The 25171-nt window shown below is 42.8% G+C and overlaps 1 protein-coding gene across 3 annotated transcripts in view; it reads left to right on the forward strand.

The window, feature by feature from the left end:
- The first annotated feature begins 3982 nt into the window (after nucleotides 1-3982).
- Nucleotides 3983-25171, forward strand: part of LOC147015144 (CREB-regulated transcription coactivator 1-like) — an 82042-nt gene continuing 60853 nt past the window's right edge. Inside the window, exons 1-3 of one of the 3 annotated variants that reach the window (XM_085849644.1) lie at nucleotides 3983-4146; nucleotides 7938-7999; nucleotides 24220-24300. In XM_085849644.1, the coding sequence (XP_085705770.1) occupies nucleotides 4033-4146; nucleotides 7938-7999; nucleotides 24220-24300 (257 nt within the window). In that variant the 5' untranslated portion in view covers nucleotides 3983-4032. The remainder of the gene's footprint in view (nucleotides 4147-7937; nucleotides 8000-24219; nucleotides 24301-25171) is intronic. The other 2 variants (XM_085849642.1, XM_085849643.1) reach the window with 2 other exon arrangements.

Below are 25171 nucleotides of genomic sequence, written 5' to 3' on the forward strand. Positions count from 1 at the left end.
TAATCGAACCGTCGAGGTTGACTATAACACCGCTCGGTTATCCCGATAGTACGGAACGGGTCGCTTAAAGTGGCCCGTGTCCGAAGTCGACCTGCGGCGAGGTGCGATCGCCCGGTCTACCCTCCGTGTGGGTACTTAGGTAGGTCGAATTTGGCGAGCAACCCTATCCCACGCGGGGGGCCGATTGGCACGATCGTGGTGAGGCCGAAAGGCCCACCCGTGACTAGTTCCCGGCGTTAGTCCGAGAGGGTCACGACGGGATTGTCCGTCCGGTGGGCGACGTGCCGCGATTCGAGTTACGTGGCCGCTCGCACGCCGGCGGGCGCGAATACCGCAACAATACATTGATGCCGACATCATTAAAATGTGTTGAATATGTGTGTCATTAAATACTTGCATCTTTAAATAAAGGGTGCATGGAACAAAGGTGCTCATTGATTGTGTTGCCATTGATTGATCAATTAGCGTTACGTAACGGCACTCAAAGCACCTTCACACCCCACTGCAACACTCTGTAATGCTTGGACATTACATTCTTGCATACACCCCTACCTTCTGCTGGTCAGTTTTATTTTGGCTGTCCAAATTGTACAGCTGAGCTGGATCTTTTGGGAAAACATGCATACGCACAGCCTCTTTGGTTCTACAGTATTGCTGCAACCAGCAATTAGGCATCTATATGACACTCTCAGTACTTTTTCAGTTCAGAGCATATGTACGCCACACTTAAACATAAGTCCCACGGCAAAAGTATCCGCAAGATGATGTGGCGGGTTGTGTGATATTGTTATGGATTTGGAAGCCTCTTGCACACAGACAGTCAGCAGTCCCAAAGTTTAGTTATTTCGTTAAGTATATGTGTATAATTAGAATCCATCCCCTGTGTCTAACGGGAATTTCATGTGCGCTGCAAGTTATTTTGAAGTTTTTTTTTTTTTAATATTCCCCAACAACAACATCCTGCTTCGTTCCGCCACCCAACCAAACGTTCGCGCACCGACTCCATTATCCACGTGTTTTGGCTGAAGGCATGGGCGGAGCCTCCATCTCCTCAGATTGAGGCTCCACTCCAAAGAAGGGCAGGGGGTGTTTCCTCCAGCCAATGGACGAAGAGCGAGCAAAGCCGAGGCGCTCCAGCTAATGGGAACCCAGAAGGCCAGAAACAGCTACAGAGCCTCTTCGGAGGGCGGGCCACCGACACGCAACCCATCCAATGGGAGGCAGAGGTACCTCAGGACGGATCCCTTCCACCTCGCAGGAGAGGTTGAATAATTGTCGGTGCGTTCCGTCTGGGTCTCGTCTGGTCTGCTGGCCATCTTCCGTCTTGGTGCTGGCTGGCGTCTGCCGCTTCGTCTTGGTTCCTTGGCGCTTGGTGCGAGGTTGTCTGTGTGGGTTCGAGTCCCACCGTGGTGGTTGGAGCGTCCGATCTTCCCAAGCCCTTCCACAAGAATCCCGAGCACCACAAGGGCAGGTCGACAAGCCGTGCGAACACGGCCAGGTACTGACCAAACTCTGACCTCCAGCCTGTCTATCACCTTGGCTGTGAGGGTCCAAATAAAGATGATCCGGGTCCATTTTCTTTTGGTGTGTGTGTCTTGGGTGGTGCCCTTCTATAAGTAGAAATTGTATGTGTTGATTGCTCATTGTACATTTTCTTGACTTCCCCGCCTGACTTCCCGCCGCGAGCTGCGCCACGCTCGCGCCTATATAGCCCGGGGGAGGGGCCTATATGTAAATTTCTGGATCACAGCGGGTTCGGAGGCGGGCCTATACTACCCGATGCTCAGTCATTAGGCAGATGAAAAGGGGGCGCGAAGCATTCCTGATCCGCTTTTCGGGGTGAAAGGACCGCATTCACAGCGCATGGCACGACGTGTGGTAGAAAGGCGGAGGTGGTGGGAGTTTGGTTGTTGGCGGGCGTCGTTTGAGAATGTTGGTGAAGCGATGTTTGTGGGATGGAGTTGTGGAGGTAAAGAGGCGAAGGTGGTGGTGTTTGAGTTATTGGGGGATTATTGGTCCAAAATAATGACAGAGAAAAGAAAAATGGCTAACTCAAAGGATCGCAGCCCGGTGAACACGGAAATTCCCTCAAAACAACGGTGGGGAAATCTAACTACACACATACTTATCGTCATAACTGATCGAAGGACCCTTTATGGTGTATTGCGAATTTCCACAGCCGTAACAATATATAAATATATATATGTATATGTATGATGTTTCATTCAGTGGTCGTTAACTCTCAAAGAAGTCTTCATGATGGATGGATTAATTCCTCCACTTCAACGATGTATTGCGTTTTCACATGGAGAATTGGTGTCGAATGACTTCCTGGATGGTTTTGTTGAGCCATCACCCTTGCAGTATGGATTAGCCTTCCATGCGCTCGGTGGATGGAATAAACTGCCAGTCACGTGACAATTTTGTTTTCATCAAAATGCAACATTGTCTTTCATGTTTTATGCAAAATAATAATCCTTGATTTAATTGACCCTTGCCCATATTTTGCCTGTTTTATGTTTTAAATTTATTTTACATTCATTGTCTCTTTTGCTGACTAATAAACTTTATCATAATCTTTAGCTTATCTTGCCATTGAATGATTTGTGAATACGTAAGCATGCTTAAAGTTCTCGATGGATGGGCAGCTTCCTGAAAACCTTTTCTAGCTCTGTCTCTTGTCCTCAGTAGAGTATCATTGTTTAGACTCTGAGAGAACATACGTTGGGGTATTTAACACTGCTTCTGGAGAGTTTGGGATTTCTTCCTGGACCGATTTCTATTATCAACGGTACCAGGATAGTGTATCCTCCTTGGTCTTGCATGCAGCTCTTACTGAACCGTGTGGTGGGGCTGCAATCTGCAGCCCATGGAGTCACCTTCATTAGCTAAGAATTTGAATTCCATACTCTTGTCATGTGATATTTTCATCCCAGGAGTCATAGTGAGTATTGTCCACATATTCATCAGATTACAATGATATCAGCACCGATACTTTGTCGTCCTGCAAGTACAGTGTTTTCTGATTGGTTGTGTGAATGTATGACAACCAATCGCATTGTCCTATATCAACACGTGACCACTTTTGAGCATTAAATTATTACACGTGCGATGCAATTCCATTGGTTCATGAATCAGTAAGTGTTGGTTCACGAGTCAGTAAGTGACCACTATATTCGTTATGGGTGTGTGTCTGTCTGTCTGTCCCGAGCATAGCTCCGTGGGTTTTGATCCGATCCTGATAAAATTTGGGTGGGAGGTTTATATCATGATCTAGTTGTGTTTTCCTGAGAAGGGGCGTGCTGCGCCCATTATGGGTGGAGCCACGCCCAAAAAACGTGTTTTTAGGGGGTAGCTGATTTCAGGTTACATCTTCTCCGAGGGGTTTTGTCGAATCTGGCAGGGGTTTCGGTATTTGGTTAGCCCAATGGCACCTGCATAGCCCCACGGAGCTCGATTTTTCATTTTCGTCCCAAGGTCAAGGTCACGAACTTAGAAAATGTCAAAAAAAATCAATAAATTGGGCATCGAGCTCCTAGGGTTTTCAACTGTTTCGAATGAAAGTTGGTATGCAAGTAGTGCTCTTTGAGTACTACAACTTTCATCATTTACGTTTTTCCTGATTCCCGCCAGTTTGCCCTTGGCATCCCCTCGAAGGTCAAAAAATAAAAAAGTCGAACCATGTACATTGCTCGTGAACTCGTGAACCGTCTCCAGACTTGTCGCCTGTTATTTTCATTTTAGAAATGGTTTTAACTGTTTATTTAATTATCTCCTCCACTGTATATCACACTTGTTATTTTGCAGATCGGTGTGAGATTTGAGGCCTTAGTTTCACCATATTGACAGGTGTAGGTGGAGAGAAGTACATTAAAGTTTTCCTTCGAATCAAATAACTATTTACTTAATTTTTGTAGAACAAGGAAGTACTGTATTCTAAAATGTGCTGCCCACGAGGCACTTGGTGTTATGGTTGAGCCAGCATGTTTCAAAAGTACTTTGTGTTTTGGCTTTTAGGGGTTCTATCCAAGCATGGATGCCGGCTGGTGCGCAACACGACATCATGGGCTGGTGGATCGGTCAAGTCGGAAACGACTCATGTCCCCTCACCGGCGACATTTTCCTGTGGACAAGCACACTCGACAGATATCCTTTTGTCCACCCTCCAAAGAGTGAGCTGCATGAATGTGCAAAGCGGTTAATGTCTCACCATCTGTGTTATTTAGCCCCATTAATGTCTCACCGCACTTCCGTTCCACCTTCGAAAACACGCACACACACACACACACACACACACACACACACACACACACACACACACACACACACACACACACACACACACACACACACACACAATCGTAGCATAAGTAATATGAGCTGTTTGCCATAATCGATAAGGATTACCATAATAACGAGCACGGGAGGCTACCAGTATTTTGCTTTGCGTCAGTGCTGTACTTTGCACGAGAAGCAGCATTCTTTCTTTGTTTTTAAAATATATAATTATGTTTATTGTGGGCTGTTTTTAATTTTAATTTTATTTTGAAACAGTTTTTCAACAGCTTCTCAATCTTTGCATGAGTAAATGGCATTCAACAGCTCATGATGTTGTGGTTGTATTATTTTTATTACCCTTGCCAGAGGAGAGCGAATTGCATTTGGGTCCGTCTGTTTGTTTGTCTGCTCAGAACTTTCGTGTTTTTCTCCGCAACCGCTTGTGAGATTGAGACAAAATTTTCACCATTGGTGCGACGACTCACGTAGAATGTTTTTATAATAATGATGACATCGTAGGTCACGTGGTGTAGCAGCCATATTAGTAAAACGGACGTCTGTATCTCCATGGGCTGCAGATTGCAGCCATATTGGACCTCTGTATCTCTGAAGCCACACCAAGGAAAAATTCAAACTTGGCACATAGCAAGTACTCCTCACGGGGAATGAGTGTGATTAAAAAATATATATATATATTTTTATGATATCATAATTGCATATGTAGAACGCCACATCCGATCATGATGCAATTTGGAATTTTACTAGGGTGCCAGCATGCATAGCATACCTCATTTTACCATTCTTTTCGAAAAGTACCATTGTAATCTTTGGTGTATACAGGTGAACGTCAGCAGACGAGACCACTAGCTCATTGTCCCCTCTGAAGGATGATGTTTATTGATATTTTCCCCTTCCTGCAAAACAGAACGATAGTAATTAGAGTTGGTTTAGGAATCAAACCCAGATTAGAGCTCTGATCGTTGTCTAGTCATGCTAGAAAAGATAGGATTGAATATCTGATGATAGTTTCTGAAAGTAAGTGCCATCTACCTAACATGTGTTTCAAATGGTTGCTAAAAGCATTGGCTCTATGTCCTTTGTTATACAACCATGGATAGGTCTGTTTGTGACATAAATCGGAGCAAAACATTAACAGAAAGACCAACTAAGTTTGCCGAATCGGTTTTGCCCATGTAATCTGATGATCCTGGTGTACCATACTCTGTTACAGAGGGACGGTGCTGCCGAAGCAGTTTCTTGGCAAGGGTTATACTGGGTGGTTTGTCACTTCCTTCCCAGCAGTGGGGCAGGAATTTGGAATTTGTTCATGTTGCCAATAACTCGCCGACTCTCCGCGAAGGACATCTTGGGATCTTTAACATCCACCAACTAATACAAGCAAATGGGTACGTCGAGTTTATCGTCCGTCAGAGAGGTGGCACACAGTGATGAATCACCTTGCCTGTGAAACACCGGGATGACGGATTTTATCTGGCCCAGGATTCAAATCCAGACTAGACGGCTTAGAGGCGAGTGTGCATACTTCTTGGCCATCCTGCTCGCCCATATCTCGTGAATCCTTTCCTGAAACTGGTTATGACAACCAAAATATTTGGCAAGAGGATAGCTTGATTGATGAAGGCTATAATTTCTTAATGATCTGTTTGTTGCATTTTGCATTCTTGTGTTTTTTCAGCAGGTTTCTTTGTCTATTACTAATATAGTTGTCAATATGTAAGATGTGTTTGGAAATAGAGTACAGCAGAACCACTTGCATAGCCATCTATACCTATAAAAGGCAAAACTTTCTCTCTGTTTGTATGCACGGCCACATCTTTTAAGTTACAAACTCCAAACTTGGAGTAGAAATACAACTTTGTGTGGAGGGGTAACACAGGCGATGTGGCCATGGCGTCACGCAGAGGTGTTGGGAGGGGGTGGGGGGGGAGGAAGAGGGGTGTAAATTAGCTCTCTAAATATGTACCGTGTAGCACCACCTGGTGGTGGTGGCAGAGGGTATTACAATTTCCAAATTTCTTTTGGTTACAAAGTGTTACTTATTCATGTTTCTCTTCCCACGCAACACTGGGTAAATCTCCTCGTCTAATATAGTTGTTGATTTTGAATGCTCAGTTCTGATGTTTCATTCACCAAGTGACCTTCAGCAGGAGGTTAAAAAGATTGTACATGCCGAAACCCCAGTTTACCTATTTGAGAAGTACTGGGAGTTTGAAACCAGCAGCAAACAGAAATATCACATTACGAATGGATGGTAACTAGCAGAGTCTTGTTTCAAGCATCCGACACGTTCTTCTGACACACACCTTTGTTTGGGTGGTGTATAAGCAACTGACAGCTCTGTACAACCAAAAAAAACAACAATAACTCGGGTTACGTGCATGAAACTAAAAAAATCCTATTGCTTATAATTCAAAACCCCTCACTGCACTGGAAAATGTGGGGACAGGAATACTGCACATACACAGCCATATACATACACTGTACATACACAGGACAAAACGAGTTTACATGAAGTGTAAATGGTGGGAACTTGTAATACCCTCCCCCATCTGGAGTCGGAGCTACACAATACACATTTACATTGAGAATTTGCACCCCCCCTCCCCCCTTCACCCCCCCCCCCCGCAAGACCACCGACAAAGATAAAAAAAAATACCGCTACACATTAATTGGGGCTATGCTGATCTGATGTAGAGCAAGTCTGGATGTAATTGGCCCAGAACTGTCGGAGGAATAGCGCGACAAACAAACAAATGAAATTGCTCATTGAGCAAGGAATTGCTGGAATAACTTTGTCATATCTCCATGATCTCTGAAAAAACAAAAACCTGGAAATCAATTTGGTTCTTGTAAGTCGATAGTGCTACTGTTTAATGAGTTATCGCACTTAGTTTGGTCATAATCATAACGTGGAAGTCAATCGGACTTGAAATGGCGTTTTTATCGCAATTTGAAATTTTTGACCCGGCCCCCCCAACATTCGACTTCCGACCGTTAAGAAGGGTGTTGGTGTGACACCCCAATGAGACATATGGTTGGATGCAGTATTGGAAGATGCACATTTTGGATTTTGTTTGAAATCAATACGACCATTTTAGCAGACGTTATTGCGAAAATAAGAATTTCGGTTTTTTGGTGACCTTGACCTTGACCTTTGACCTAGATTCACAAAAAACGACAAGTGTCTAAGTTGGACCATGGCCGACGTATGTACCCAGTTTGGTCATGATCGCTGAAACGTTGTGGCTGCTACAGGGTAAACAAACACACAAACACAGACAGACAGACAGACAGACAGACACAGAATGACACACTACCGACCAACATAATTGCCGAAATCCGTAGGATTTCCGTGAATTAGAGTAAGGATAGTATCTTCACACTTCCTATGATTTACGTCTTTCCCATCAATATCGTTTCCCTTTAATATGATCTCGCACCCAGTCTGAATGACCAGAGATGAAGGAAATTTTATTTGGCAACTCGATGTTCCGATTGGTATGAGCGAGCATATTTACCATTGGAGAAACGCAAGTGATTATGGGAATGTTTTTCAATTCTAATGGATTGAAGTGTATTTATCATGGAGCTATTATGATATTTCTCTTCTTGTATGAAAATTCCTTGACCTTCTGCACATCGACAGCTCACCTTATGGGTCTGTTTACCTTTCACCTCCTGCTGAGAACAACTGGAGAAGGTGAGAAATCATTTTGTTAATTGTAGCATTACTTGTCATGCATAATGTATTGTATTGTTCTCTTATTGTTTTAACATCATTCCGACTGGCTTTCAATGAAACCTTTTTTTCAATTAAACACGTCTCGATGCATAAGTTTTCTTTGCAAGAATTTTTTATTTTATTTTTTTTTCACATTTGTTTATGTTAGCCTCTCAACTACAAATGCAAATTATGTTATTTGGCATTAAAAATGGGAGTCTTTAATATGTTTTCAACCTTGTGGGGGGTGGGGGGGAGGGGGGTTGTTGGGGGAGGTGGGGGTAAGACTTAATAACTTGCTCTTCACTTTTTGGATAACCCATCGTGACTTTGAGAAACATGAAATATCTTGTCAGAGATGTTGCCTTGATTCATGCCTATCAAATCTTTCAAAGATAGATATAGAAATCTTGCTTCTAAATAAAAGAAGAAAATAAACTACGAGTTTATATCAATTGTTGTTTTTTCAGGGTCATTTGGCTTTGACTTAAAAACGATTTGTCAATCCAGAATGAAATTCACTCGTCATGCTTGTGAAGGCTGCTGCCATATCCTGTGTCGACGGACGAGTGTATCAATGGATGGAATTGACTGAACATAAGCAAGGAGAAGCTGACGTTTTCAGATGTTACCTCTTCGTTGGAGAAAAAGAGGGTCCGATGAAGGGATAACCGCCAAAACGTCAGCTTATTTCCACAGTCCCTCAATCGACATTCATTTGATTCCATTGACAATTTCTCAATTGACTCACTCAATCTCGTAGTATAGCCAATTGGATGATATTACCCATGTAACTGTATTTGAGGTTTTCAAGGGAAACTAAACTCAAACTTTAACTGACAATTGCTCGATCTGATGGTTAGTACATTTTCTCTTCACATGTGACAAAGTAAATACGGTAAATCATTAACCATAGAACATGAACGTGTCTCACGAGTAAACGCTATCTGTAACGTGGGGTATGACATACCCGAAAAGGAAAAAAAAAATATTTCCAATTACTATTTAAGTTAAAAAAAATTGTATTAGTATGTTAATAACACTGGGCTGCATTGGAAATATTTTTTTCAGAGGTCTAGGTTTTCTCAACGCTAATTATATGTTTTTTGCATGCTGAATTCAGAAATGTATCTCATTTCACTCAATCAGGTGAAGTTTTTATGCTATCTCAATTTTAAGGAAAAAAAATAATAAAAATTTTTGTTTTTTTCATTAGCATTTTTAAAATTCAAAATCAGACTTACATTGACAGAAAATGTACAAACTATACATATAATGACACAAGTACACTTAATGTGGAAGAAAGTGCCTTCTCAATTACTTTCATTTCAATTTCAGAAAAAATATAGATAAATCGTTGTTTCTGGCAACACCCAACTTCAGTCGCTCCAGTAGTCGCTGTTTTCCTTCGTCTTTTTAATGTTGAGTTTCACATTAACGGCACTTGTGCGTCATTTTTTTTATATATAGTTTGTACATTTTGCATGGATGATGGACAGTCCCACCATTGGAGTTGCCTGATTGGCTGTGAAATGCATGTGATGTCAATGTTTCCGAGACATTCCTGGATCTCTAATGGCAAGACGTGGCATTGCCAATGAACCTGCTGGTAAAAAATCATGAAAGGGGGACCCAAACACAATTTTTTTTTCTTCTGAAAATCATTAATCATGGTCTAATTTGAAAGGAAAAAACAATGTTGAATTTTTTTTTTCCACCAATCACAAAGTGTCAAAAAAAAAGTCCTCGAGTGGTTCACCAGTGATGTCGCACCTGGAACCCACCTTGATCCAAATGGCAGCGAACATAGAGAAAGCTTATTTTGAGCTCGGATTCAGATACTGATGCCACCGTCATCAGCAGCTCTGTCGGTTCTCAGAATGTTGAAACTGATTGGTGGGATTTTGAAGAAGCGGTTGGAGACAGAATTAGTGATGGAAACTCTTTCGGGGGAATTGTGGAGCCGTATTGTTTCGAACCTTGTGCAAGTGATTCAGACGAAGATGGTGAAGATGAAAACGCCGGTCGCATGTTCATTACAGATTGGTAGGTTTTGTTTTTCTGTTCAATTGATGGTTTATAAGGGATTTTGTATTCATTGATAAATCGGTTATATTACTCCAGCAGAAATACCCACCCGTCATTGCCCAACAGCCGACACCACTCGGGCACACTCGGACATCGCTGACACAATTGGCAACGAATGCTTTGTCCCATCGTTACAGTCTGACCAAGTGTTCTGTATGTTACGGGATCGTCCTGTTTCAAACTTTCCCGTGACACCATTTGTGTCTGTCGTGTCCCATCATTGTGTCCGAGCTGTCTCGTCACATCTGTGCCATGTCCGTTCTGTGCTGTGCCGTGTCGTGCCGTGTCGATGTCCCACCCCAGTGGAGGGAGGAGTGATTCTTGGTGAGATAGGGGGTGTGTTGCGGTCGTGGTTATTGTTAGGGTGATGGTTGATGGGGGATTGTGGGGGGATGGTGAAGGGGGCGTGTGGGATGGTGGTGGGTATTGTGGGGGTGATGGTTGATGATGGATTGTGGGACAGGATGGTAGAGTTGGTAGGGGTGGGGGCGGAGGTGAGATGTATTTCCTGCATCACCTGTGGAATTGAAGACATCATCATCATCGTTATATAATGCAGCATGGGTTTCTACGTATGGCTGCACACTACCACACACACCCCACACACATATTTCAGATATACAAACCCTCATTCTCTCTCTCTCTCTCTCTCTCTCTCTCTCTCTCTCTCTCTCTCTCTCTCTTGAATGCTGATCAAAGTGAATTCAAATTTTCTTTGGGTGGTAATTTATTGGATGGCATCCGAGACATTGGCTTCTCTATGTTTTCTAGCTTTTCAGATGCGTAGGGCAAGGTGACGTCTCATCCAGTGAGGTGATATCGGTCGACAGTCAGGCCATCATGTTTGATTCACCCGTGAGTCGGCCCAACATGTTTGATTCACCAGCGCATGTACATGAGTGCTCAAAGCGCCTTGAACATTCACTTGTAGCTCGGTAGACATGGTCTTGGTTTCCAGTGATGGGTGTTTCTTCTGCTTAATTGTGGGGATGCATCATCTCTCAATCGTGGCGGATAACCACAAGATCTAGCCATCTCTGTTGTTTCATAACGGTGCTCTGTAAAATGTTCCAAGCACAAAACTGAACATTTTGTAGGCCCGATCTGCCCGCAGGTATTTCAAACAAACCTCGTTCAATTTCTGGCAACCCTCTGATCTTTCAGCCATTGGTGTAGCATGTAACCTGGAGACAGTACTAATTTGGCAGTCGACTTCCAGGTGTGATGCCACTGCTTAGGATGAAGAAGAAGAAGAAGAAGAAGAAGAGGATTTATACTTTTAATGGCAAAATTACTTACTTTATAAATCAGGCTCCCCTAACAAACGGACGCCAACGTTGTCAGACGGAATGAAAACCTGTCATTCTTGTTACAAAAACAGCTAAAATTGATGAAAAAGCGGCCGAAATTGAAACCAACACAGTAATTACGATCGCAATAGCAGATATAATGGAAACCAACACGTTTATTCTACACGCGAGAACGGTCATGACGGAAACAAGAACGGACAATCCCGAAATAGTTTGGTGGTCAACGGAAGCAAGATTGGTTATTTCCGTCGCGAAACGTCCGAGAGCGAAACAAAAGCGGTTCATTCCGGTTACTGTAGTGCAAACAAGATGGCGGATGCAGTAGAATGACCTGTTACGGTATGTACATTTTTAGTGCTTGTGTCTCGAACATAAATGTAATATCGATAATATATAGTGGGTAGTACCTGATCTAGTTTTAACAATTTATTAAACCGAATTTTGTTGTGATGATAATGTTTGGTTTGCCTGTATTTCGAGCCCCCGAGTTAAGGATCGCTAGTTGTGTATGCCCAGTTCAACATAGGGCATCGTGTATGGGATCTTTTTACAGTTTTTACTTCATATTCACTTTGTTACTTTATTGGAATTTGCAATTTATTATTACTATCAAATTTTACCTCTTGCAAATATTAACGATCAATCGTCACTGATCGCTGCAGCACGGGGGCACGAATTACACGAAATGTCAGCCACACATGAAGTCAAGAGGGCGCATTTATCGCTGCTTGTATAATATCCCGTACCACAAACGGGTTTTCATTAACACACATGATATATTCAAGGCAGACTACGTTAAAGTTAACTTACCATAACTTCAAGAACTTTTCAAGCCGCCATGTTTTCCACGTTATGGTAACCGGAATTAATCGCTTTTGCTTCGGTCTCCGCTGTTTCGCGACGGAAATAGCCGATGTTGCTTCCATTCCCCACCGTTCTATTTCGAGATTGACCGTTCTTGTGTCCGTCACGACCGTTCTTGCCTGTCGAATAAACGTGTTGGTTTCGGTTTTATCTGCTATTGCGACCGTAATTACTGTGTTGGTTTCAATTTCTGCCGCTTTTTCATCAATTTTAGCTGTTTTTGTAACAAGAATGACGGGTTTTCATTCCGTCTGACAATGTTGGCGTCCGTTTGTTAGGGGGGGGGGCTTGTAAATCGGAAAAAGACATCATATCTATTTTGTAGGCGATTGAGGGATAGATTAGCGTCGAGGTGGTCCGAGCATATTTAGGTTCCCTTTGAGTTGTTTTTAATTGTCATCGAATATGAAGGATGATTAAATAGTCCTTCATGTTTGTGTCTCACAATTATTTTCCTTACAGATTGAGTTTGGGTTCCCTTTCATGCTTGAATTAATAAACAGCATTTTCACAATAGATCATGAGTGTTCTTTAATGGTCCGACGATGCTTTGCTTGACGTAATACCTGCTGAAATTTATTTTCACGTGCTTACGATATTTCTTGAGATTTAATTTATATTTTTTTTCTTTAATTATCCCCATGATTTTTGGAAGAAAAAACAAACGGGGGGGATATTGTAATTGTCTGTCTGTCTATCTGTCTGTCTGTCTGTCTGTCATGCCATCTCCTAAACAGTTGTGCAGAAATTCACCAAACTTGGTAGTTATGATCACTAAATGGAAAGAAGGATGCGAGGGTGTTATCATTTTTAGCCCCAACTTAAAATTTGATATTGGTTCATTCCTGATGGAACTTTTTGCCATCTTTCAACTTTGCTTTTGGTGGGATGCGTGAGGATTTGTGATTGTGCGCCTTCGACTTCGATCTAGTGTTTGAAAAAAAAAAATTTTTGACAGCAAGAGGTGTATAAATACAGGCTTTTGCACACTTGGGGGAGTATGTCTCTGTTGAATGAAAAGTAGGCATTTTCCATTACTGACTTCTTCTTTGGCTACCAGTTTGCACTAAGAAATGCGTCATGGCAGACTTCATCCTTAACTCGACCCTTTTCTTCAGTGTCTTTGAAAACGTGTGCACTTGTTGGTTGAGATCTGCAACAATAGCATTCTGGTGCTGTTGAGACTTGCTGTCTCAGTCTACTTGGCTATGCTTTTACCAAGCAGAAGCTTGCCGATTCCACTTCTTTTGCAGATTCTGCGAGTTCTAAATGTCATAGTTGCTGTATGGAAAGCAGAAATTTATTTGAACCTCCTTGTATAGTCACCACCATCGCTGGTTTTCCTTTACATTACTTTCACTTTCCATCTGTGATCCAGCCATGTTTGAAGTGGTCATTTCGTTTTCACAGCCTTGTCTGTTGTTCTATAAATACCATACGACAGGTCGTCTTTTAGCAGCGAGTTCAGCCAATACAGAATAAGTTTCTCAACTTGAAAGCAGCATTTGTGCATCATTTTCATCAGCATTTCTGTTTCTTCATCTGAAGCAAAGTAAACTGTTGTCAAAACTTAAATAATTTAATTCAAAGTATAACTGATGAAGTTGATATTTAATATAACTGCTCAATATTTAAATAAAATTGATTTCACAAATCAGTGAATAAGCATAGTCTACCTGCTGCTTTAAACTTTCTCCATCATCGGGATTGTGACGAGTTGTTGTTGTGCATCTACTTCTGAGAAATTTCTCATTCAAGCGAAGTTGTCGAGCATGCTTCGTGTTAATTAACAACCGACGGATGGGCTTGGATGAATGCATTGCATGAATTCCCTTGTAAGCAGGATGAGAATCACTTGACCACAGGTGATGCTCTACCCCTTCACAGATTCCTCACACATAAGCCTCCTTGTTCACCCTCAGCGAATGTACAGTTTTACGCTTCAGTTCCCTGAACAGCTCTGCCATGCCATTAAGCCTGGCCCTGCCACTCTGGTCAATGGTATCCAGTGTTCCTTGGGAGACATATATATATATATATATATATATATATATATATATATATATATATATATATATATGTATATACAGTAGTACCTCTACTTACGAATTTAATTCGTTCTGGGAGTGGTTTCGTAACCTGAAACCTTCGTAAGTAGAGACAGACGCCTTTTGAATGTAAATGCGCTAATCCGTTCCAAGCCCCGCAAAATTCGGACATTTTTTTTAATAAATCATAAAAATGCATCAGAACATGAAACAAATACATGTTAAAATTAGATTACCGCACAATAAACATAAAACGAGAGGCACATAATGTAAAAAACAAAGAATAAAGGAAATAATAAAAATATTCATTTACCTTTAAACTGCTATTCTCGTTACTTTTTGGCCTCTTTGTTTACTGGTCCTTATCAGCAGTGTTTTTTGCCTCGCGTTTCGTGAAGAATTGATCCAATGACGTCTGCTTTTGCCGGCTTTTAACAATCCGTCGGAAATGCGCGAGGCAGACATCGTCATAGTGCGCGATAGCCCGACTTGTGAACACTTTTTCCGGGTGATTCTTTTCAACAAATTCCGAGACTTCATGGAATTTTCCTAAAATGTCTTTGATTTGGGCTGATGGAATAATGGCTGCCTCCTCCTCCTCCTCGTCCTCTTTGAACTCCTCCTGCACCGCGGTGTGTTGCATCACCTCCAATTCCTGCAGCTCCTTTGTCGAAAGCTCCTCGTTGTGCTCCTGAATCAGCTCGTTGATGTCCTCGTCATCCACCTCAAGACCCATGCCCTTTCCCAGCGAAATAATTTCGCCATGGCGAAGAACAGAGTGAAGTCCAGTCTTCCTTTGAAACTTCTCGAACCACCCACATGATGCCTTAAACTCCTGGTGTAGTCCTTGCGCCGAATTTCCCTCGCCTGTATCCTCCTTCACGAGGTCAGTGAAGATGGCGGTTGCCTTTGCGCAAATTATGGCCTCTGTCACTGTGTCACCAGCGATCTCTTTCTCCTTTATCCACACGAGTAACAACCTCTCCATCTCATCGTTCACTGCCGACCTCCTCTTGGAAATGACAGAGAGGCCTTTGGAAGGAGCCGTAGCTTTTAGGGCTTCCTTTTGTTTTATTATCGTGCCGATCGTAGATATATTACGGCCATATTCTTTTGCGAGATCAATCAAATGCATCCCCTTTTCATACCTTTCTATTATCTCTTGCTTTGTTTGTATGGCCAGAAAAACTCTCTTCTTCTTCTTTTCTCCTTGTCCACTTTTCTTCATTGCTTTCTTGGGGTCCATTGTGAATAAAAGTTACTGTAATCCACACGCGTACTGTACTGTAACACTGTCCGAGCACTTCGTAGCGGGACCATAGACTGTATACAGTATAACTATATTTACAGAGCGGGACGGGGACACGAAGAGCATGCTGGGATACACGCATACGCAAAGGGTTGCCAGGCAGATTTTAGGCGATAGCCAATGGCAGAGCAGCTACAAGTTTGTTTACGTTCGGGAAACTCTGGGAGCAGCGAAAAGCAGCGCGTACTGTACTGTATTTTTGACTTCGTATCCTGAAACGCCTTCGTAACTAGAGGCAATATTTTCCCGTTCAGGCGCTTCGTAACCTGAAACATTCGTATGTAGAGACATTCGTAAGTAGAGGTACCACTGTATGTGTATATATATATATATATATATATATATATATATATATATATATATATATATATATATATATATTTTGTTACGGTTCTCGGAACCGTATGCATACAACATACAGGTGTCCCAAGTCTGTTATCCCATTAGTATACGTGCAGATAGATTCCTTCCTTGTGTGTCGTGGGAAGACACGGGGTGGGGGGGGTGCGTTGCGATGGGCTTTTAGTTAGGATTATAAATCATTTCTTCCCTTTTATTTTATTCCCCCCTCTTATTGGAACCACAGCGTGATGAGTGCCTACCTAGAGACTGGTTTTCTGAGACAGAATCCCATGGATGGTTATGGTAGCTGCACCGCCATCTCCCTTCCTCCCAGACACGGCGGTGTGTGCGGGCCTTGCCGGTGCCTGGCCGAAACCCCGCCCAGAAAGGGCGGACCACATGAAGGCCCTGTCCAATCAGGATGGACGATGACGTTTGCTTCGCCATGGCTCCACCCCCAAGCTCCGTGATCTATAAGTTACGAAGCAATACTCAGAGTAGTGTGGTGGTATGGGATGAAAAGGAGTTTGTGGTTGGATTTAAGAGAAAGAAAAGAAGGAGTTTGATTTGGATGTGATTAGGGCTTGGTTGGTTTGTGTTCGGTGGGTTTGTTGGTTGGTTGGGAAGGTCGAAGGAGGTAGCGGTAGAAGGATTGGAAGTGTGCAGTATTGAAGGGGTCATTGTTACGGAGTGTCTGCCCACGTCTCACCTCGGCGGCACGCCTGTTGTGCTGGTCCGCACACAACCGACCTCGACTGGATCTCTCGTCGGGTCCTGTCTGCTGCCCCGTTCCCACCTTGGACTCTGCGCTCTCCACTCAAGCTCCTCCACGGACCAGAACTCCACACGGGCGGTTGCGGTCCAAACTGTACGACTTGTCAGGTGCCGCACCACGGAGCACTCCTTCCCCCCGAAACTCTCAGGTACCGAGAACTGCGACCTGAACTCTCTCCCTTCCTGGATGCAAAAGGGTCCCCTTTTCTTTTCGTTGGGTTTGTTTTGTCCGAGTGTGTGTCACAGTGTGGTGCCTGTCTTTTTAGTAAAATTGTATAAGATCTTTGATTTTATTGTAATTCTTGCTTTTATTATTCTCGCGTAAGTCTGCTCTGTGTCCGCTTTGGTAAGTTGTTGTACAATTGTCGCACTACTTCTCTCTCATCTTACCCCTGCATAACATAACCAAAAATCAATAAACAAATACACAGCGATCAAAACATAACATCGCAACAAAGTTTACGAAGGTAATAAACCTTTTTTCCTGTGCACATGCTTTTCCTCGCTTTAGTGTAAATAAATCATTGTAGAAATGTTCCCAGCTCGTTTTTTGTCTTTTCCATCATTGGTCCAGCATGGTTCGGATCTGAGTTTAGCCGGGTCTTTATTCCCGATAATCCGTTCCTTTTAGCTGGTACGTCCTTGGCAGTTCCGCTCGGCTGCATCCGATCCGGAAAGGTAGTTGATAGTTGGTGGTTGGTACTCTACCGTAGTCTGTAGAGTGATCCGGTGATACAAAGGGCGTGGTTCCCTGGTAGTTGAAACTGCGTGGTTAATTAGGTAACTTGGTTCTAGACAGGAGGACCCTACGCCACGCTGTTGAGATATTGCCGTCCACGGTTGGTTAAGCGACCCGTCGCGTCACTGAATTATCCGTGAGCGACGGCCTACAATTCCGGGGAGTCTGGTGGGAGTCAACATAACTTCCCCCACCTAGCGGTCATTCTCGCCACCAGACGCCGGCCCGCAAATATATATATATATATATATATATATATATATATATATATATATATATATATATATATATATATATATATATATATATATATATATATATATATATATATATATTGTTGTGGTTACCAAATTCGCAAACCACTATTCAGGTCCCTTAGGTGAGATATCTCCGTAAGTACATGTGTAGTTAGGCCCAAACCCGTTGTCTAGTGGGAATACATGTCATTTATGCGTGCTGCGACTCTTCAGGATAGCCGTTTTTCTTTTACTATCTTTAATTTGGACCAACCGCCATTGTTACCACCACCGACCACCACATCAACCACCCACCGCCACGACCTTCACGTCACACCTCGCAACCGTCGCATCGCCACTGTTCTTGCGCCGCTTGTGGGTACCGGTGTTGGACTCGTGCAGGGCGCGCGCCGAACAGCGTGTACAAAATCACGGATTTTGTGCTTCAAAAACGGATCAAAAACGACACACGCCCACTTTTTGCCGTCCAATCGGTGAGCGAGGGGCGATTTGGCCCCGCCTCCAGGGCGTTGGAGGGCGATCGATATATGCAAATTTATGAATAAAAAAGCATTCACGCCCACTTTTTCTCGGGCCAATGGGGAGCGAGGTGAAAGGTCGAAGGGAGGGGGTCAAAGGCGAAGCCACGGGGCTGATATAAGCGACCGTGTTCGTCAGTCCAGTGAGTAGTAGAGTAGTAGAGTCGAGAGAAGAACAGAGAGTTAAGACTTCGCGGGCGGTGGAGTTGGCAAGAAGGAGCTGGTCGTCGTGTGCGTTGGAGTCGGAGCGGAGGGGACGGAGCTGTGGAGAGGCGGTGAGGGCAGACGAGGGGGTGCTCGCGTCGTGCAGGGAGCTGCTCCCCAGGGAGGCCGACAGCGCGACCTGGCCGAGGTGGAGACGCTCGTCGCGGGACAATAAAAATCCTCTATACCCCGAGCATCAGCAACCCCCTCCTGTTTCCCCCCGCGCTGAGATAGTGCGACCAAGGGGGCCCCTTTCCCACCCCCTACCAGACACTGCCCGCGAGGCCCGCGGAGTTGAGGCACCATCGCCGCTCCGCGTCTCATCACCAGACGGGTAGGCCCGACCCGGTCTCGGCCTCAGGCCCGCCTCATCCTTGAGGGTATTCTTTCCTTGGTTTTGGGTATGTGTTGTCGGCGCCGTCTGTGAAGTAAAATTGTATAAGTGTTGCCGTGTGCTCGCGTAATCGGTAGTAGATCTGCATTGTCGCCTTGCTTTTTGTGTAAATTGAATTGTGTTTTTCTTTTCTGTGTGCTTTTGGTGGAATTGAATATGTGTGCTTCCCGTGTGCCGCGAATAAATGTGCTTTGTGTTGAACTGTTTCCCGCTTCGCTTCGTCATTTCTTTCTTTGAATCCTCATCTTGCTTCACGTAAAGGGTTGGTAGTGGGCTGAATACGCCCGATAAGTAATCGAACCGTCGAGGTCGACGAATAACACCGCTCGGTTATCCCGATAGTACGGAACGGGTCGCTTAAGTGGCCCGTGTCCGAAGTCGACCTGCGGCGAGGTGCGATCGCCCGGTCTACCCTCCGCGTGGGTACTTAGGTAGGTCGAATTTGGCGAGCATCCCTATCCCACGCGGGGGCTGATTGGCTCGATCGCGGTGAGACCGAAAGGTCCACCCGTGACTGGTTCCCGGCGTTAGTCCGAGAGGGTCACGACTGGATTGTCCGTCCGGTGGGCGACGTGCCGCGATTCGAGTTACGTGGCCGTCAGCACGCCGGCGGGCGCGAATCCGCAACAATATATATATATATATATATATATATATATATATATATATATATATATATATATATATATATATATATATATATATATATATATACACACACACACACACACACACACACACACACACACACACACACACACACACACACACACACACACACACACACACACACACACATGTTGCTGCATTTCTGGGGTCATGGGGGTATTATCGAGGCCATCGCACACGAATAAGTCCGTGTTGCGGTGGGTCGCTAATCGACTGCGACTGCCAATAATTTAACCACGTAACCCAGTGTCGTCCTTCTGACTACTGTTTAACTGGGATACATGCAGTCACCTTATCAGGGATTCACACCTTTGGTGGTTATACTGCTGTTATCATAATAGGATCTTGATTAATGTGGCCGAGCTTACCGCTACCATAATGCCGGACTGATGTGAGAGCCAATTATTTGGGGAATTGTAATCGCTCGGCGAATCTACATACGGACATTGTTGGACCAATCGAAGAAAGGACAACCCTGGGCAGATTGGAAATAATTCAATAAGAATAATTTATTTGCAATAAGCAATGTCGGGTACAGGAAGGAGGTAAGGGAACTCAAGGGCTTTAATGGAATCAAACAGGCAACCGGGCAGAAAAAGGGGGAAATGCTAGAAAATACAAAAGCAATCAAGGTGTGTATTTACAAAAAGAAGAGAAAATGCACAAGTTGCAGACTTAGCTTAACCTATACCTTACCTACCAGATAACAAGACAGGGTACCCATCAGACCACACAAATGGGGAGACAATTGGGAGGGGCAGGGTGGTGTCAGCCTACCATGTGTCAAACCCTTACCCTGCCTCCCAGTCTGATACCGCTCTCCCCACTGCTCTAAGGAACAGCCCCGACACTGCACTCCACAACCGACGGTCCACGAGCTCTGTCAGGGAGCAGACAGCCACAAGCACCGCAGATTTCTGCTAAAGTGTCCGGGAACTAAGGAAGAATCGAGGGCGATACAGAGCGCCCGGAACCAGGGAGGAAGATGAAAGTGATGACCAGGGAAGAGAGAGAGAGAGAGAGAGAGAGAGAGAGAGAGAGAGAGAGAGAGAGAGAGAGACATATATATATATATATATATATATATATATATATATATATATATATATATATATATATATATATATATATATATATATATATATATATATATATATATATATATATATATATATATATATATATATATATGTGTGTGACGACCAGGGCATATTGAGACGACCAAAAAAAAAAATGTACGTAGTTGTTTGATTGCAGCTGGACAGGAGAAAATAAAGATGCATCATTGGTTAATTTATCCACTGTTGAGTGAACGAATCGATAATTAAGATATGCAAACATCGAAAGATATGACAGATATACATGAAGTAGCAGATTAAAAAGCCATTTGCTTTATGAAGGTTGCTACCAAAGCTATAAAAGGTAGATCGGATATGTTTGTGTCCCCTCCCCCTCTCCCCTTCCTTCTTCAGAATACTAGTACTCACCATCTGCATATTTCAGTCACATGAGGCCTCGCCCCTTTAGGGGAGGTTGTCGATCATGCAGGGCACGATTCCTCTACAGTGGTGGTCAAAATCTCAGATGTGTACCATTTGGGTAGCTTTACCTGTTGGAAGAGGCTTCATTTTTTTTATATGGACCTATCCAAATAAAACTAGCTTCTCACCAATTTGGTGATCCCAAAGTAATTTTTTCCCCCAATTAGGCAATTGTTACTTTATTAGAAGAGGAACTTTCCATGTGCGACAGCTAAATGATATTCATGTCTTTCTTTCATATTTATACAATGAAGATTCATACTCCCTTTAAAACTCAGGCACAACCATGCTTCGAGGAAAATCATTGCAAAATCTGAAAAGTCAACACCATTTCAGTCGAAGTCTACTCATGTACATGTTTTTCAAGTTTTTAAATCACGACTAATTCCTCGAAAGCAGTTTCTTCATTTACCAGCGTGCCTTGAGGGCATCTCCCCGTGTCCCAAGCAAAAATGCGACAGTTAGAACGATAGTATATGAGAGTTTTATTCTCATAAACTACAGTAGTCTGCAGAGAATTGCTACAGGAAAGGAATATTATGTTTGCCTGGGCTATTGGATAAAATATCTTCCTTTGAGTAATGAAATGGGTCAAAAATTTGTTCACTCTCTTCCACCCTCTTCCCAAATATTAAATTAATATGGATATCATGCAGCATTTGAAATTAAAGCTTGTTTGATCAAACTTTCTGATTTATACATTGGTGGTGGTGGTAGCAGTAAAATAATGCTCTTTATTTTTTTTTTGTTTCATTCTTTTTTGGGTGTGTTTCTGTTTGTTTTTGTTCGATCAAAAAATGTCTGCTTGTTGGGGCATCTGGCAATTGGGGCGGCACCTGTCGACAGACGTCGAAACCCATCGTTTTTGTTTGTCTTTTTCTTATTACCTCTGCCACCGAAGGTGAAGGAGGTTATGTTTTCATCCCTTTCTGTCTGTTTGTCGATCTGTTTGTTGACCGATCTGGATGAAATTTTGTGGACAGGTTCGGTGTGTGACGAGGATTAATTGATTTGATTTTGGTGAAGATCCGGGTCCTGATCTGACTCATAATTTTTTTCAGTGATTCTTCATCATTGAGAGATGGGGCTCAAAAACGATATCTAACACGATATCTCAAAATGTATTGGGCCAGATATGTTCTCGTGGATCAGGCATTCCAGGTTGGAGGTATGTGCTCTACCGAGTGCCCTTCTAGTTGTCCATGCGTCATTGTTAAATGTTTTTGGTGGGTATTTGTAAAGTTGGATAGAAATTGAACAGGAATCGAGTCGCATGCTCTGGAAGCTTTCTTTACTCCTGCTGGTTAACGACATTATTTTACTCACCTGGATTGTTCACTTTGCTCGCACCTTTTGCCTTTGGCTTCACTTTTGACTTGCAGTTCTATTTTTACTATCTTAACACACAGAACTAGATGGTATTCATAGAATACTTACCCCACGCAGCCTTGAGAAGGACTTGGTGTGAGCCAGCTCTTCTGGTGGCAAATTTGTAATTTCATCTGTCTGCATTTCTGAGATAAATGTGCACAAATTTTACTTTGAAAAATCTGCTAAAGAGTATATTCATAAGCCTTTACAAAGTAGCTTTTTTTCTCATTCTCAAGTGTTTTCATAATTACCAAAGCTGATAAAGATGCCAGAATAGATTGCTCAAGTATAAATCGGTAGATCGTTAAAACGCCAAATTGTACTTCTTCGCTTTTTAAAAATTTATCACCAGCCGAGCACAATAAAGGCTGAAACGATTACAATGATTCGAATTTCTAACGCGAGGAAGTGACATTGTCTCTGGGCATTAGGCTTTGTTTAATTCACCATGTAAGTTCTGAGCAGGCATGTGTCATCCAAGTAATATGCACTATATCAAATGGTCATGTAGCATGTGGTAAAGTTTCAATTTTCTCTGTTGAACGGTTTTCAATGTACGCTCTTAACACTAGGACTGCCACTTTATAACTGTTGACAGTGATGCCTGGGTACCAAGACTTCCCGCTTTGATGCAACCACGCTTTGATCGGACACCTGATCCATTCCGTCCTCTTTATTCAATTGGATTCAGAATGGGATTCAAAAAATAAATTAAACTGAAAAGGAAGACCAAATAAAATAGGTACTGCATTGGAATAAGAAGGAACCCAAACATGCAAAAAGCAAAAATGAAATCATCAGGAGGAACCTGGAAACCTGGATAGGATTCAGGTTTCAGCTGCTGTCTATTCCACCCTCAAACCCATCCAGGTGCAGCCAAGTGAGCCTTATTCAAAAAAAATATAGAACCCCGATTCAAAAAAAAAAAAAAAAAAATTCTGGCTGCCAAACCATGCGTCTGATCAGGTTGAAATTTAAACATTATAATTTTGAAGTTTCACATCAATTGATGCAGTGGTTCAAGAGGGATAATTAAAAAAAATATATTTTCCTTCAATCCAATATGGCTCCTAACCATGTGAACTATTTGTAAACACTGGTATCCCCAAGGCTTGGGGAATGTGTGTGAAGTTTCTGCTCAATTTGTCCAGCTGTTCTGGAGGAGTTTTTTTTCTTTCTCTAAGGTTTTAGGGTAAATCCAACATGGCTGCCAATCCGTGTGACCGATGACATCATAGGTGGGGAACCTTTTGTTCCGCATGGATAGGCGGTCATACCTGTAAAGTTTTGCCTCTGTGTTTAGCTGTTTCGGAGAAAGTGTTTCGAAGGTTTAAAAAAAAGAAACAAAAGGGCTGCTGAACCACGTGACCAATGATATCATCAATTTTTTTTTCTGTTAACCAATTTATCCCCATATGACCTTCAAAAACTTTTATACTGATCGTTTGTAGCGTTCTACGAATGCAATTGTGGTGTCATAACAAACGCACCTATGACGTACACAAAAAATCACACTTATTCCTCATACGATGTGAGCCGTTTCAATGTATGGTGAAAATTTTGTGCCAATCCTACAAGCGGTTGCATAGATAAGGGAACACCAAAATGCAGACACGTATGTACGTTGAACGTACTTGCATGACCGATTGCTTATGCCCTCCTTTCGCTTTGAGAGTGCGGGCTCATGACTGAACAATGATTTATCAAGGGCTTGAAATTAATGTTGTTGTTTTTTGTTATTATTATTTTTTTCCTCCTTCCAAACATTAAGGGGCATGACTCAAGGGCGTAACTTCTCGGGTATGGAGAAGGGCTTTGGATTAAGACTGGGCCTATCCGCTGGCCTCAACAGGTGACCAGCTTTTGTCAAACACTTTCAGATAAAGCATATTTGTTCATCAATGTTTGTATTCTTTCGAGCAATTTCACAATCATGTTTTCTTAGCTGATTGTGGGAGGGGATAAGTCTTCAGGTTTATATGTTCGTAAGCTCTTGTTAAAATGTTTTGTTTTTAATTATTATTAAATAAGATTTGTTTAACGTTTTAAAAATTAATTTCTTGCTTTATCCCATTGAAATTGGTTGTCGTCTTTGTTAATTTGGAGCACAAGGCGACAACGTAGCATCAATGGCTGAGGATGTGGCAGTGCTACTGATGCAATGCCCTCTGCTGGTTCGGGCAGTAATTTGTAATTTGCCAGCAATAGCTCGTCTACTCTTCGGTAGCTCGACGATGACAGTTTATAGCTGGGTGTCAGGATTCCAACCCAGGCTAGACAGCCAAGAGGCGAGTGTGTGTACTTCTAGGCCATCCTACCTGTCAGCCCAAAATTGGTCTGAAGGAGTATTTAAGCATCAGCAGTACGATGTATTTGCCATTGAAAGATGTTTTTCGATCATAGACATGGACACTGCATTTATATTTCCTAATTTGTTCCTTGTATTTTTGGCAATGTTTGTTACCTCCACCACCAAAGTTGGACAAAGGTTATGTTTTCACCCCTGTCTGTCTGTTTGTCTGTGAATAGGATCACTCAAAGTTGTAGACGGATTCAGATGAAATTTTGTGGACAGATTGGGTGTGTGATGAGGAAGAATTGATTCAATGTTGGTGAAGATCTGAATCCGGATACGAGAATTTTTAAAGTGATTCCTCACCATTGAGAGATGGGGTCAATTACAATATACAGTACAGTATGATATTTCAAAAAGTTGTGGATGA

This window comes from Eptatretus burgeri, chromosome 12, assembly GCF_056783735.1.
Source record: "Eptatretus burgeri isolate ZD-2024b chromosome 12, Ebu_testis_v1, whole genome shotgun sequence".
NCBI lineage: Eukaryota > Metazoa > Chordata > Myxini > Myxiniformes > Myxinidae > Eptatretus > Eptatretus burgeri.